This window comes from Gigantopelta aegis, chromosome 5 (assembly GCF_016097555.1).
Source record: "Gigantopelta aegis isolate Gae_Host chromosome 5, Gae_host_genome, whole genome shotgun sequence".
NCBI lineage: Eukaryota > Metazoa > Mollusca > Gastropoda > Neomphalida > Peltospiridae > Gigantopelta > Gigantopelta aegis.
In genome coordinates this window covers 28,649,641-28,665,078 of record NC_054703.1, presented here as the reverse complement: position 1 = coordinate 28,665,078, position 15,438 = coordinate 28,649,641, and the positions used below count along the sequence as shown (strand labels likewise).

At 39.9% G+C, this 15,438-nt stretch overlaps 1 protein-coding gene across 1 annotated transcript; it reads right to left on the bottom strand.

The window, feature by feature from the left end:
- Positions 1 to 319: 319 nt before the first annotated feature.
- Positions 320 to 10,695, bottom strand: LOC121373571 (zinc finger protein 665-like). The gene is made up of 2 exons (XM_041500255.1): positions 10,469 to 10,695; positions 320 to 3,446 (listed from the first exon to the last, which is right to left on the bottom strand). The coding sequence occupies exon 2, from the start codon at positions 2,672 to 2,674 to the stop codon at positions 1,217 to 1,219; it is 1,458 nt and encodes a 485-aa protein (XP_041356189.1). The 5' UTR covers positions 2,675 to 3,446; positions 10,469 to 10,695; the 3' UTR covers positions 320 to 1,216.
- Positions 10,696 to 15,438: the final 4,743 nt, after the last annotated feature.

Below are 15,438 nucleotides of genomic sequence, written 5' to 3'. Positions count from 1 at the left end.
TGCAGCATCCCTCAGATATGATAATACATACCATCGCCTTTTTTATACCAGTTGTGGAGCACTGGTTGTTACGAGAAATAACCCAATGACTCCAGCGACGAGGTTCGATCCTAGACAGCCGTGCATCAGGCAAGCGCTTTATTACTGGGCTACGTCGCGCCCTCAAGTCTGTCTAGAAAAAAAACCTTAGTCAGCAGTTCTCTTGAATAGATACTGAAATAAATATATTTACAATTATATAATTGCAGTATGCCATACCATTATTAATAATGCAATAATTACAACACAAAGCCAAGAAAATAAAACTGTAACATCCACATACGCTATTCGTTTTAATACGCAAAACATCTTTGACACTGACAAAGAGTACGCACCTAGTTTTACCAGCAGTGGATGGAACGAGAAAATAGTTCACCTCTTGACATATTCTAACGTTTTAAAAATTTATTACAGAATATTTTTACAAAATGGGAACTTATTTTTTTAAATTACAAAATGAGCCCAAAATTATTAAAAATGGGCACCTAGTTTTATTACAGAATGGGTTTGGGGTATTTTATTACAAAATGGGTCGTTTATTACACAATGGTCGTGGATTTGTTTTTTTAATTTGGGCAAAAATTAGCCTTTGCCCCAATACAAATAGCAGCCCGTACACCTATAACCCCCAATTCATGTTTTACACATCACTGCCGTTAGTATGGAAGGACACGTGGACCTTCCACTCTTTCTCACATCACTGCCGTCAGTACGAAATGACACGTGGACCTTCCAATGTTGTATCCATCACAGTCGTTAGTATGGAAGGACAGGTGGACCTTCCTCTGTTGTACCCATCACTGTCGTTAGTATGGAAGGACAGGTGGACCTTCCTCTGTTGTACCCATCACTGGCGTTAGTATGAAACGACACGTGGACCTTCCACTGTTCTACCCATCACAGGCGTTAGTATGGAAGGACAGGTGGACCTTCCTCTGTTGTGCCCATCACTGGTGTTAGTATGAAACAACACGTGGACCTTCCACTGTTCTACCCATCACTGGCGTTAGTATGGAAGATCAAGTGGACCTTCCTCTGTTCTACCCATCCATGTCGTTAGTGTGAAAGGACATGTGGACCTTCAAGCTGACTTTGACTTTATAACTCTTTCCACAAAGTCCACAGATGTACGGTTTTTCGCGAGAGTGCACCTGCATGTGTCTTTTTAACTTGGAACCTACCCATCCATGTCGTTAGTGTGAAAGGACATGTGGACCTTCAAGCTGACTTTGACTTTATAACTCTTTCCACACATTCCACAGATGTACGGTTTTTCGCGAGAGTGCACCTGCATGTGTCTCTTTAACTTGGACCCTTCCGAGAAACATTTGGCGCACACGTCACACTGGAACTCTTTAACTCCAGCATGCATCATCGAGTGTCGTTTGAGCGTGGAACTCTGGGAGAAGTACTTGACACACTCTTCGCATTTGTACGGCTTCACCCCAGAGTGAGTCAACATATGTCGCTTCAGCTTGGAAGCCTCGGAAAAACATTTGGCGCACAGTTCACATTTGAAAGGTTTGTGTCCAGTGTGAACCTGCATATGTCTGTTGTAGTCCGTGGTTGAAGGGAACTGTTTCTCGCACACCTCACATCTGAAAGGTTTCACTCCAGCGTGAATCAACAGATGTCGCTTCAGTTTGGAACTCTCCGAGAAGCATTTTGTGCACAGTTCACACTTAAAAGGTTTAAATCCAGTGTGAGTCAACATGTGTCTCTTGTAGTCTGTACGCGAAGGGAATCCTTTAGTGCATATTTCACATTTGAAAGGCTGGACGTCATTGTGGAGTAGCACATGTTTTCTCAAGTACGACCGCTGTGTGAACGTTTTTGCACATGTCTCACATTCGAAGCGGGTATCGGTGGAGTGAATCAAAAGATGATGGTTCAAATTGGACTTCCGTGCGAAACACTTTGCACACACCTCGCATTTAAAAGGCTTGTCATCCGAATGCACCTGCATATGCTGTTTTAACTTCGAATATTGTGAAAAGGATTTTGCACACACCTCGCATATAAAAGGCTTCAATCCAATGTGACACCACATATGCTGCTTCAGTTTGGAACTCTGCGAGAAGCATTTTGAGCAGTCTTCGCATTTGTAAGGCTTCACTCCACTGTGAATCAGCATATGCAGTTTCAGTTTGCAAGGTTCTACGAAACATTTTGTGCACACCTCACATTTAAAAGGCTTGATTCCATTGTGAATCAACGTATGCTGTTTCAACTTGGAATTCTGCGAGAAGCATTTTGTGCACAATTCACATTTGAAAGGTTTTTCTCCAGTGTGAACCAAGAGATGCTGTTTCAGTTTGGACCGCTCCAAGAATCGTTTTGTGCAGATATCGCATCCGAAAGGCTTAACTTCGGTATGCGTCAACATGTGTCTTTTCAGATAACTCCTGAACGGGAATGATTTCATGCACACCCCACACTTAAAGTATCTCCAATCTGAGTGGCTCAGCATGTGCCTCTTTATGTTAATCTTGGACGAGAAAGACGTAAAACACACTCCGCATTTGAAGGGTTTCTCGCCAGAATGTATCTGCATATGAACTTCCAGATCAGAATTGTCCTCACAATATTCTGAGTAGAATTCACATTCAACACGTCCGTCATCTTTAGATGACATGTTGCCTTTCAGAAAGAAGTCTTTAAAGTTTGGAACAGTATACTTCACATTCAACACGTATATCACCTTTGGACGACATATTGCTTTTCAGAGAGAAGTCGTCAAAGTTTTGAACAGTATACTTCACGTTCAACACGTATATCACCTTTGGACGACATATTGCTTTTCAGAGAGAAGTGTACATTCAACGTTTGGAACAGTATACTCCACGTGCAAAACGTCCGTCATCTTTAGACGACATATTGGTTTCCAGAGAGAAGTCGTCGAAGTTTTAAACACTATATTTCGCATTCAACACATTTATCATCTTTGGATGACATATTGCTTTTCAGACAGAAAATTCTTCAGTCACAGTTTTGAACAGCATACTTCACATTCAAAACGTCCATTATCTTTAGACGACATATTGCTTTTTAGATAGAAGTCTTCAATAAAAGTTTCGAATAGTGTAATTTGTAGTAAAATGTAAAATGAGCAGTGTAATTTTTTATTGAAATGCAGTCTTGCCATGAACAAAATTAAGGCGAGCTGTAGATCGCTCTCCTGAAATGGTGCTAGGAGAACAATCACAAGAAGCATCCAATAAAATGTAAGACAATCAATCTGTCTTTCTTCTAAAATTTTCCAGACGAGTGTGGAGGAAAGCTGGAGTGATCATTCGCCTTTCCTCGTAAAGAGAGAAATGCATTATTTCTAAAAAAGATCTTGTTTTTAAAGTCAACCTGGAATGGTCTTTATCTGGTGCGCATCTCCAGTATGAAGAAAGGACGTTCTGAAAATAAAATTGTAAATGTGTAAGTAAAATAGAAAAAGAAAAAGAAAGAAATTTTTTATTTAACGACGCACTCAACACATTTAATTTACGGTTATATGGCGTCAGACATATGGTTAAGGACCACACAGATTTTGAGAGGAAACCCGCTGTCGCCACTACATGGGCTACTCTTTCCGATTAGCAGCAAGGGATCTTTTATTTGCGCTTCCCACAGGCAGGATAGCACAAACCATGGCCTTTGTTGAACCAGTTATGGATCACTGGTCGGTGCAAGTATTTTACACCTACTCACTGAGCCTTGCGGAGCACTCACTCGGGGTTTGGAGTCGGTATCTGGATTAAAAATCCCATGCCTCGACTGGGATCCGAACCCAGTACCTACCAGCCTGTAGACCGATGGCCTAACCACGACGCCACCGAAGCCGGTTGCTCTTTACCACTGGGCTACCTCCTGCACCGCAAAATGCATGATCTTTTCTAATACTAGTAATCATTCCCACAAGCAGCGCTTGCTTTCCATTTTAAAACATTTTACAACTATTCAAATTAAGCAATTAGTACCAAGAACTACGTCAACCCTAGGAAGGCCATTATTATATTAGATTACATCGTAAACATGAACAAGAATTGTTTTAGTTTTTTTTTGTTTTTTTTAATTTACATAAAATTAATAACGGTTGACTGCTAAGCCATCTAGAGCTGCTATCAATTTCTGACATATGCATACAGATTAAAATCGCTTGGTGCGCGGTCGGTCTAGGATCGATCCCCGTTAGTGGACCCATTGGGCTATTTTTCGCTCCAGCTAGTGCACCACGACTAGCATATCAAAGGCCGTGGTATGTGCTATCCTGTCTATGGGATGGTGCATATAAAAGATCCTTTGCTGCCAATCGAACAGAGTAGCCCATGAAGTGGCGACAGCGGGTTTCCTCCCTCAATATCTGTGTGGTCCTTAATCATATGTCTGACGCCATATAACCGTAAATAAAATGTGTTGAATGCGTCTTTCAATAAAACATTTCTAGATTAAAATGTCACAAGAAGGGACTGCTTCCCAGTCCACAGAATTAATTTTGATCCCTGGAAAGTTTGTTTTCTTTAACGACACCACTAGAGCACAATGATTTATTAATCATCGGCTACTGGATGTACAACTAAAGTTATCACAAAACATCGTTTTGAAGCATGCATACTTTTGAATATTAACTGAACTATGCTGGGATAGATTGTTAAAGGGGTTGTCTCAAACTTTCACAATGAACAAAATTATTTATCATTTTATTTATTTAGAAAAAAAAGTTTGTTTTGTTTAACAACACCACTAGAGCACATTGATTTATTAATCATCGGCTATTGGATGTCAAACATATGGTCATTTCGACACAGTCATAGAGAATAAACCTGTTACATTTTTCCATTAGTAGCAAGGGATCTTTTATATGCACCATCCAACAGACAGGATAGCACATACCACGGCCCTTGATATACCAGTCGTGGTGCAGTGGCTGTGACAAGAAATAGCCCAATGGGCCCACCGGCGGGGATCGATCCCAGACCGACCGCGCATTAAGCGAGAGTTTTTTACCACTGGGCTACGTCCCGCCTGTTTATTCATTTGAACACCGAACACATAAATAAGTTCCCCAAGTTCAAGGGTCATAACTCTTAAAAATATGGATAAATTCCACGAGTTGTGGCCCTTGAATAAATTCTCATAAAAGTCACTTGACATGGCCATCACTCTGTCATACGTGTAAATGGAGCAATCACCATGAAAAAAAAGTTTATTTTGTTTAACGAAACTACTAGAGCACATTGATTTATTATGTCAAACATTTGGTAATTTTTTACTTGTACTAGTAGCAAGAGATCTTTTATATGCACCATTCGACAGACAGGATAGTACATACCACAGACTTTGATATACCCATTGTGGTGCACTGGCTAAAACAAGAAATAGTCCAATGTGTCCACTGACATGGATAGATCCTAGACAGACCGTGCTTCAGGCGAACATTTTACCATTGGGCTACATTCCACTCCTCTCTTCCCCCACTCAAAACTACACATGGGACAGATGGCATCTAAAGACAGACAGACAGACATATGGACATAATGATGGCGATAAAACCTACAGTCTCCTCTGGTTTGTTCGGTGAGGAATTAATAAAGAACTGACTGCTGGAAAGAGCAATGGAAAGTTTGTTTTGTTCAACAACACCACTAGAGCACATTCATTAATTAATCATCGGCTATTGGATGTCAAACATTCTGACACGTAATCATCAGATTTTTCAACTAGTAGCAAGGGATCTTCTAAATGCACCATCCTACAGACAGGATAGCATATACCACGGCCTTTGATATACCAGTCGTGGTGCACTGGCTGGAGCGAGAAATAGCCCAATGGGCCCACCAATGGGGATCGATCCCAAACTGGCCGCGCAAGCGAGCACTTTACCACTGGGCTATGACCTGCCCAGAAAAATCAATGGAAGGAAGGAAGTAAATGTTTTATTATTTTATTATTGTTTTTACGGTTATATGGCGAGAGAGAGGAAACCCGCTGTCGCCACTTCATACGCTACTCTTTTCGATTAGCAGCAAGGGCTATTTTATATGCACCATCCCACAGACAGGAAAACACATACCACGGCCTTTGATGTACCAGTCGTGGTGCACTGGCTGGAGCGAGAAATAGCCCAATGGGCCCACCAATGGGGATCGATCCCAAACTGACCGCATATCAAGCGAGCACTTTACCACTGGGCTACGTCCTGCCCTGAAAAATCAATGGATGCAGATGAAGATTTTCTGAATGCATGACATTTGTATGTTTCACAAGTCACCAATGATTCTTCATTTATTCGAACTTATTTTCGTGCTTATATCTAATGAATGTTCAAGCATGTAGTCCTGGGCACACACCTCAGCTATCTGGGTTCTCTGTCCAGAAGAGTGGGTTAGTCGTTAGTTGTTAGTGGTTAGTGAAACAGAAGAGGGTGTAGTGGTCTTGCACCCATTCAGTCATTATAACTCACTCTGGGTGGTAGCCAGTACCAGGCTGCGAACCCTGTACCTACCAGCCTTATGACATAACATGTCCAATGGCTTAACCATGACACCACCGTGGCCAAGGAAGTACATGCAGACCATTCTTCACTCAATGGGATACTCTTTTTGATTAGCAACAAGGGATCTTTTGTATGCACCATCCCAGAGATAGAATAGTACATACCACAGCCTTTGTTATGTACACCAGTTGTGGATCGCTCAGTGAATTGAATGAAAAATGGTGTCTGTGGGTTCATCGACTGCCCATCAAGTGATTACTTTACCACTGGGCTATGTACTTCCACAAGCAACATTGGAAATGCACCTTTAAGTAAAGTTAAAGTCTGTTTTGTTTAACGATACCACTAGAGCACATTGATTTATTAGTTATCAACTACAGGATGTCAAACATTTGATAGTTTTTGACATGAAGTGTTTGAGAAAACCTGTTACATTTTTCTGTTGGCAAAAAAGGAGGATTTACATGCACTTTCCCACATACAGGACAGCACATACAACTACCGTTGATATACCAGTCATGGCTGGGATGGGGGGACAATTGAAGAATATATATATTTATTACACACCAGTGTCAGATATTGGTCATGTCATAACAATCACTCAATGTCTAACTAGTGCAATATTTGGTGTGATGTACATGTAGATCACTTGCTGACCCAATTCATAGCAAAACAATGTGTACATGTAGGTATCGACTTGCCTGTCATACCATTTTCATGAAACTCGTGAACAGTGTTGGTATCTGACTCGCTTTCGCTCGCCAGATATCAAAACTGTTCACTCATTTCATAAAAATGGTATGACAGGCAGGCTCGTTTAGTATATATGTATATATAATATTCTTAGTTACAGTAACATGCAAATTAGTCAAGCACACATATAGTGGGTTTTTTTTTACCCCTGTAATGATATGGTACATTGTATCATAAGTAAAATATATTTTGTTTATAGGCACCACAAGAGCACATTGATTTATTAATTATTGGCTATTGGTTATCAAACATTTGATAATTTCTACATGTAGTCTTAGAGAAGAAAACAACTATAATGTTCTATTAGTAGCAAAGGATATTTTATATGCACCATCCCACAGACATGATAGCACATACCACGGCCTTCAATATACCAGTCATGGTGCACTGGCTGGAACGAGAAATAGCCCAATGGGTACACCGATAGGGATCGATCCTAGAATGACCACACATAAGGAGGGCGCTTTACCACTGGGCTACGTCCAGTCCCTTCATACATTGTATCTAAGGGACACATACGATGTAGGAAGAAAAGTATTAAAGCAATCAGCTCAAAAATAAAAACTTATAGTAAATTTCATAGTATGAATAAACGCATCGCTGTGGGATGGACTATAGATATATTTTTTTGGTATCAGGTCGTTTCGCCCATATCCAGATTCGCCCTGGGTCATTTTGTCCCCGGTAGGTTCGTCCCTCCCATCACACACCCCACCCCCACCCCCCTCTCACACACACATATATATAGTGTCTTTCTTCAGCAAAGAGTTATTTTAACAGAAATAAATAAATCATGGTTCCGAGCTATGGCTCACATGTACGAACAAACAACGATGTAGAATGCGGAAGAATGTCAATATCAGACTACAACATGCATTTAATCTCTTCACAACAGAAAAGGGCATGAGGGAGAGGACACAAGCCACAAAGATTTAGAACAAAATATATCAGGGGCGAAACGACCCGAATAAAGGGCGAAATGTCCTTACTGGGGGACGAAACAACTCGGGGCGAATATGGATAGGGGCGAAAATGGATACAGGCGAAATGACTCCGGTGCAAAATTATTTTGGAGACGAAACTACCCTGATTCGTATTTTTTGTATTAGTGCAAGGCACACACTTTCTACGTCCGTTTTTGGACTAGTATTGTATGAAATTCAAGGTATAGGGTCTACTTTAGGCTAGGCCTATATATTTTAAAAGATATTTAATTATCATAATTATTATACAAATCGGGAGATTGCCCCTTTAATTGTTAATTAAATAATAAAATGCACTCTAATTTAATGTCGATAATAAAATATTGTATACTGTTGTTTACTACATCTTTATTAGAAAATTAACTACAGTATTGTTGATGATAATCTCCAAGTACAACCGGAACTGGTTTGTGTTTACAAACAAAACCAAAGCAAAAGTACTCAGTCCGAGTCCCATCTCGCGTTCTACTTTTGCGATGTTATTAAAATAACATTCAACATTAAAATAATTGTTTCTGGCCGAAAGTCCCAAAGATACAAATGATTTCTTATTTGACAAACAGGGGAAAGTGCACTAATAATTTATTAAACCTACCGAATAAAAAAAAACAGGTTTCCACAAAGGAAACGGATGTCAGCCAACTACAAGTATTCTAGCCTTTGGTTCGGACTATTAACTTGCTTTGATGTGCGGACTGCGAGCTGGTCAAAACGTACCGAAACCGAAACGTACCCACTTTTGGTCAAAAAGTACTCAGTAAATATATTACCAAACTTGCTATCAAACTAGGCTACCACACCACAAGCGAACGAAACCGGGGGAGAGGGAGGGGGAATTCCTCAAATTCGGGCAAAACAATAACAACAGCCCGTACGCCCATGTACCACACAAAACGTTTTAAATTTGTTTGACACCCAATAGTAGATGTATGCATGTTTGTGCTGGAGTATCGTTGAACATTCGTTCATTCATTCATTCATTCATTTCATTCATTCATCCATTCCTTATTTTAACTTGATCCAGGGAGCTCGACTCATTTACCGTTGACACATTCATTGTCCTTTTTAGAATTTTGTGACCCCTTCCCTCTTTACAAAAACGCTGGATCCGCTCCTGGTTGTAAGCCTTTGAACAGCAGAGGGGACCGATCCTGCGTCCATCAGTCGAGCGCTATACCACTTAGTGGCGGATCCAGAAAATCCATTGTAGTGGGGCAATGACATGAAGCGGATTGCCAAGGGAACTTTGGGGAAGGATTGGAGGGGGATCGTAAAAAAAAATGAATATTAATATATAATCATTACCCTACAACTGTCGCAAAATTTAGGGGGGGGGGGGCAGGAGGAGGGGGCAGTTGCCTCCTTAGAATCTCACTTTTTTTTTACTCCAGAAAATAGTATACACATCTAATTTGTATAGTGTTTCATTTGTTTATAAAAAAAGTTGCGTCTCCTCCCCCCCCCCCCCCTGGGATTTTGATCAGGGTACGGCCCTGACATTCTGTACACACATGACGTTTAAAATGTTTGTTTTCTTAATAGTATACTAGTATAAATAAAATAATAAAGTTTGTTTGGTTTAATGACACCACTAGGACACATTGATTTATTAATCATCGGCTACTGGATATACAGCATTCGGTAATTGTGACGTAGTCTTACAGAAGAAATCAACTACATTTTTTTCTATTAGTATCAAGGGATCTTCTCTATGCACCATCCCACAAACAGGATAACACATACCATGGTCTTTAATATGCCAGTCGTGATGCACTGGATGGAATGAGAAACAGTCAATTGGGTTCACTGACAGGGATCGATCCCAAACCGACCACGCATTAAGCGAGCGCTTTACCACTGGGCTACATCCAGCCCGTTCTGTTTTAATTCACTGCTCTACTGCTATGCAAAACCGGCCTCTGTGGCGTCCTGGTTAAGCCATCGGTCATAAGGCTGGTAGGAACAAGGTTCGCAGCCCAGTAGCGGCTCCCACCTAGAGCGAGTTTTAAGGTCTCAATGGGTAGGCGTAAGGCCACTACACCCTCTTCTCGCTCACTAACTATTAACAATTAACCACTAGCTGAGGTGTGTGTCCAGGACAGCGTGTTTGAACCTTAATGGGATATAAGCACAAAAATAAGTTGAAATGAAATGCTATGCAAAACATTCGGTACACACTTCACATTTCAAATGTTTGTTTTCTTACTGGCATGAACCGTGACGTGGGCGTTCAACGTGGCACAGCGTGTAAACGATTTATCACAGATCTCGCATTTGAATCGCTTCTCTGCAGTGTGAATCGATCCATGTTGTTTCAAGTCGCATCTCACTTTGAAGCATTTTGTGCACTCTTCACACTTGAAAGGTTTTTCGCTAGTGTGACCCATCACGTGCCGAGATAAACTGGAACTGTTCCTAAAACGGTTACTAGTCATTTCGTACCATCCATTTCGTACCATAGTTTATGGTCATTTCGTACCATAGTCATTTCGAACCATAGTCGTTTCGTACCATAGTGCTTTGGTAATTTCGTACCACAGTCATTTCGTACCATAGCCATTTCGTACCTACTTTTTACCATCTCGTACCATAATGTTTGGTCATTTCGTACCACAGTGGTTTCGTACTCGGTATCTTATTTTTGTCATGGTATGCCACTTCTTATTTTTGTAAGTAGATTGTGGATTGTACGATTTTGATCACGGCATGCGGTTGTCATTAAAATTCAAAGCGACAGTGTATTAAATATATTTCTTACTCCATGTGTACATCTCTGTGGGTAATTAAGGTTTTTCTGAGATCAGCTTGTCTTAGAAGATCTTGATATGTTATTCTAACACAAAGTGCTCGTTGGTAATTAATATAACGATGAACGGAAACGTTTGAAGATGAAAGTAATATATCATCTTTTTCTTGTTATTTGTGTGTTTCTTTCTTTCTTTCTTAAGGGTGGGGCTTCAATATAGCTGCATTAGCCTAATGTTTTTTAAATCAGTAATTCGACATTTTACTATCCATCAGTCAACTAAGCTACGCAATAAATGATTGAGGGAGGTAGGAAATGACTTTGGTACGAAATGACCAAACAGACATGGTACGAAATAACCATGGTACGAAATGACTTGGGTACGAAATGGTAAAATTGGGTACAAAATAACTATGGTACGACATGACTATGGTACGACATGACTATGGTACGAATTGACTGGTTACCCCTAAAACATTCTGTGCACGTTTCACATTTGAAAGGCCTTACACCCGTGTGGGCCAATGTATGTCGTCTTAAACTGCTCTTTGAACGGCCTCGGTGGCGTCATGGTTAGGCCATCGGTCTATAGGCTGGTAGGTACTGGGTTCGGATCCCAGTCGAGGCATGGGATTTTTAATCCAGATACCGACTCCAAACCCTGAGTGAGTGCTTCGCAAGGCTTAATGGGTAGGTGTAAACCACTGGCACCGACCAGTGATCCATAACTGGTTCAACAAAGGCCATGGTTTGTGCTATCCTGCCCGTGGAAAGCGCAAATGAAAGATCCCTTGTTGCCTGTCGTAAAAGAGTAGTAGCCTATGTGGCGAAAGCGGGTCTCCTCTAAAAAAAACAGTGTCAGAATGATCATATGTTTGACATCCAATAGCCGATGATAAGATAAAAATTCAATGTGGTCTAGTGGCGTCGTTAAATGAAACAAACTTTACTTTTCTTAAACTGCTCCGAAGTCTGAACGTTTTATCACACCACCGACATTTGAAAGGCTTTTCGCCGGTGTGAATCAAACTGTGTTTTCTCAAGTCATCTTTCTGTGTAAAGCTTGTGGGGCACAATTCACATTTGAAGGGTCTTTCGCCGGTGTGAATCATCGTATGCCGCTTCAGACTGGGAACGTGTGTGAAAAGTTGTGTGCACGTTTCACACTTGTAAACGTTTTTCGCCAGTATGTGTTGGCACATGACGTAGAATCGTAGACTTTTTGCAAAAATACTTTGAGCACATTCCACATTTGAAAGGCTTATCGCCAGAATGAGTCAACATACGCTGACTCAAGTCGCCATTCTGCGCAAAACATTTTTTGCACATTTCACATTTGTAGGGTTTTTCACCAGTGTGAAACATCATGTGTCGTTTAAAGCTGGGACGGAATGTAAAATATGTTGTGCACAATCCACATTTGAACGGTTTGTCTTCAGTGTGAACGGGTATATGACGTAGAATGACAGATCTACTTGAGAAATACTTCAAAGATACACCGCACTGAAAAGGTTTGGCATCAGTGTGAACCCTAATATACTTTTTTTTTTCTTTGTCATACAGCGTTTCACCTATACTGCATCTGCATTTATGTTCCCCACAAGTCTATAAACTGCATCTCTGGTGTTTATTAATTTCACCAAATACTGAAAATAGAAGCAATATAAATTATATAATGATCTTAATCAAAATATGCACAAAACTACGGGTTGTGAAAAAGGCACCATATTGAGTAAAGATTTACCAGAATTTATTTTAAGGAAGGAAATGTTTTATTTAACGACGCACTCAACACATTTTATTTACGGTCATGTGGCGTCAGACATATGGTTAAGGACCACACAGATGTTGAGAGAGAAACCCGCTGTCGCCACTTCGTGGCCTACTCTTTTCGATTAGCAGCAAGGTTGTTTTTTTATATACACCATCCCACAGACAAGGTAGTACATACCACGGTCTTTGATATACCATTCGTGGTGCACAGGTTGGAACGAGAAATAGCCCAATGAGCTCACCGACTGGGATCGACCCGAGACCGACCGCGCATCGAGCGAGCGCTTTACCACTGGGCTACGTCCCGCCCCCTGAAAAATAGAAGCAATATAATGGTCTTAAACTATGTACAAACTACGGGCTGTGAAAAATAGAAGCAATATAATGGTCTTAAACTATGTACAAACTACGGGCTGTGAAAAATAGAAGCAATATAATGGTCTTAAACTATGTACAAACTACGGGCTGTGAAAAAGGCACCATATTGAATAAAGATTTACCAGAATTTATTTTAAAGGAACTTTCCTGATTTTGCTGTCATTGTAAGTTAAAGTTTGATTTGTTTAACGACACAACTAGGGCACATTTGTATTTATTTATTAATCATCAGCTATTGGATGTCAAACATATGGTCATTTTGGCACATACATAGAGAGGAAACCCACTACATTTTTTCCATCAGTAGCAAGGGATCTTTTATATGCACTATCCCACACACAGGATAGCATATACTACGGCCTTTGATATACCAGTCCTGGTGCACTGGTTGGGACGAGAAATAGGGGATCGATATAAGACCGACTGCGCATCAGGAGTGTGCTTTAAAGTACTACTGGGCTACGCCCTGCCCATCATTGTAAGAAGGGTTGGTTTGTTTTGGGTTTTGGGTTGACGTTTTGTTGTTGTTGTTTTTCAAATGGAATCGTTTAACGACTAAAATTACACAAATATAGTTTCTTGTGTTGAATATCAGTATCTGTATATATTCAATGTGTATGTCTGAAAAAGCCCAACTTGGGTTTAATCTCCCAATAATTTCGCAATATATATATATATATATATATATATATATATATATATATATATATATATATATATATATATATGTATATGTATATATGTATATATATCTATATGTATATCTATATGCATATGTATATGTATATACATATACATATACATATACACACACACACACACACACACACATATATAGATCAGCTTTCCGTCGACGGTGTAATTAAATCTACATCTGATGAGTGAGAGCAATAATTCAACTCTCTCACGAAACAAGCCTGTCATGTAGAGAAAAACATACACTTTTTAACGATATATATATATATATATATATATATATATATATATATATATATATATTAGTCTATTATTAGAATATAAAATGAAATTTGACCTAATACAGACACTACGACCATGAAAAACGCACACTTATTGAACAGCCACTGATACATGTATACGGCATTCAACACCACATGATCTAAGATGAACATTGAAACTATAAACAAAGTTTCACTGATCTAGAACTAATCATCACTTGGTGTCCGAAATTAAATAACCTACGAAATGTTTGATTATTAATTAATCAATGTTGCCTTGTGGAGCCAAGGCGGGACGCAGCCCAGTGGTAAAGCGCTCGCATGATGCGTGGTCGGTTTAGGATCGATCCCCGTTGGTGGCCCCATTGGACTATTTCTCATTCCAGCCAGTGATCCACGACTGGTGTAACAAAGGCCGTGGTATGTACTATCCTGTCTGTGGGGTGGTGCATATGAAAGATCCGTTGCTGCTAATCGAAAAAGAGTAGCCCATGAAGTGGCGACAGCGGGTTTCCTCTCTCAATATCTGTGTGGTCCTTAACCAGATGTCTGACGCCATATAACCGTAAATAAAATGTGCTCAGTGCGTCGTTAAATAAAACATTTCTTTCTTTCCTTGTGGAGTCATGCTGGTCAACATGTACAAACGAAATAAATTTATGAAACGGGTTTATTTTATTTGTTTTGGGTTTAAAACAGTTCTTAATTTTTTTCAAACTGATAATTTATTTACTACTCAAAAAATAATTTGTACTGGGTACGTTTTGACTAAAAATGGGTACGTTTTGGTTTAGCTCCAAAAACTATTGAAATGAATTGTAAATTAATCTTTACGAGTCTTAGCGTATATAAATAGGGTATGTTTTTGGTAGGTATGTTTTGGCAGGGTACGTTTTGACCAAAAGTGGGTACGTTTTGGTTGGGTACGTTTCGGTTTGGGTACGTTTTGACCACCAACAGTATTTTTATGTAGCAAAAACAAACTTAGCGTTAGCGTTTATAATATATTATACTCACAGTAGAGTGTGACTACGTTTTAATTTTCCAAAAGAAATTATAGCAGTTCCTTTGGGCTATTTTCACCCAGTACACCGCGACTGGCATATCAAAGGCCGTGGTATGTGCTATCCTGCCTGTGGTGAATATAAACGATCATTTGCTACTAATGGAAAAATGTAGCGGCTTTTCTCTCTTAGACTGTTAGCATTACCAAATGTTTAACCAACATCCGATGATTAATAAATCAATGTGCTCTAGTGGAGTTGTTAAACAAAACAATTTTTAATACCACCACCACTACTTCTACTACAACAACGACTAAGT

Excerpts from the sequence above, each read along its gene's own strand:
- LOC121373571 (XM_041500255.1), bottom strand. The coding sequence starts at position 2,674 with ATGTCATCTAAAGATGACGGACGTGTTGAATGTGAATTCTACTCAGAA.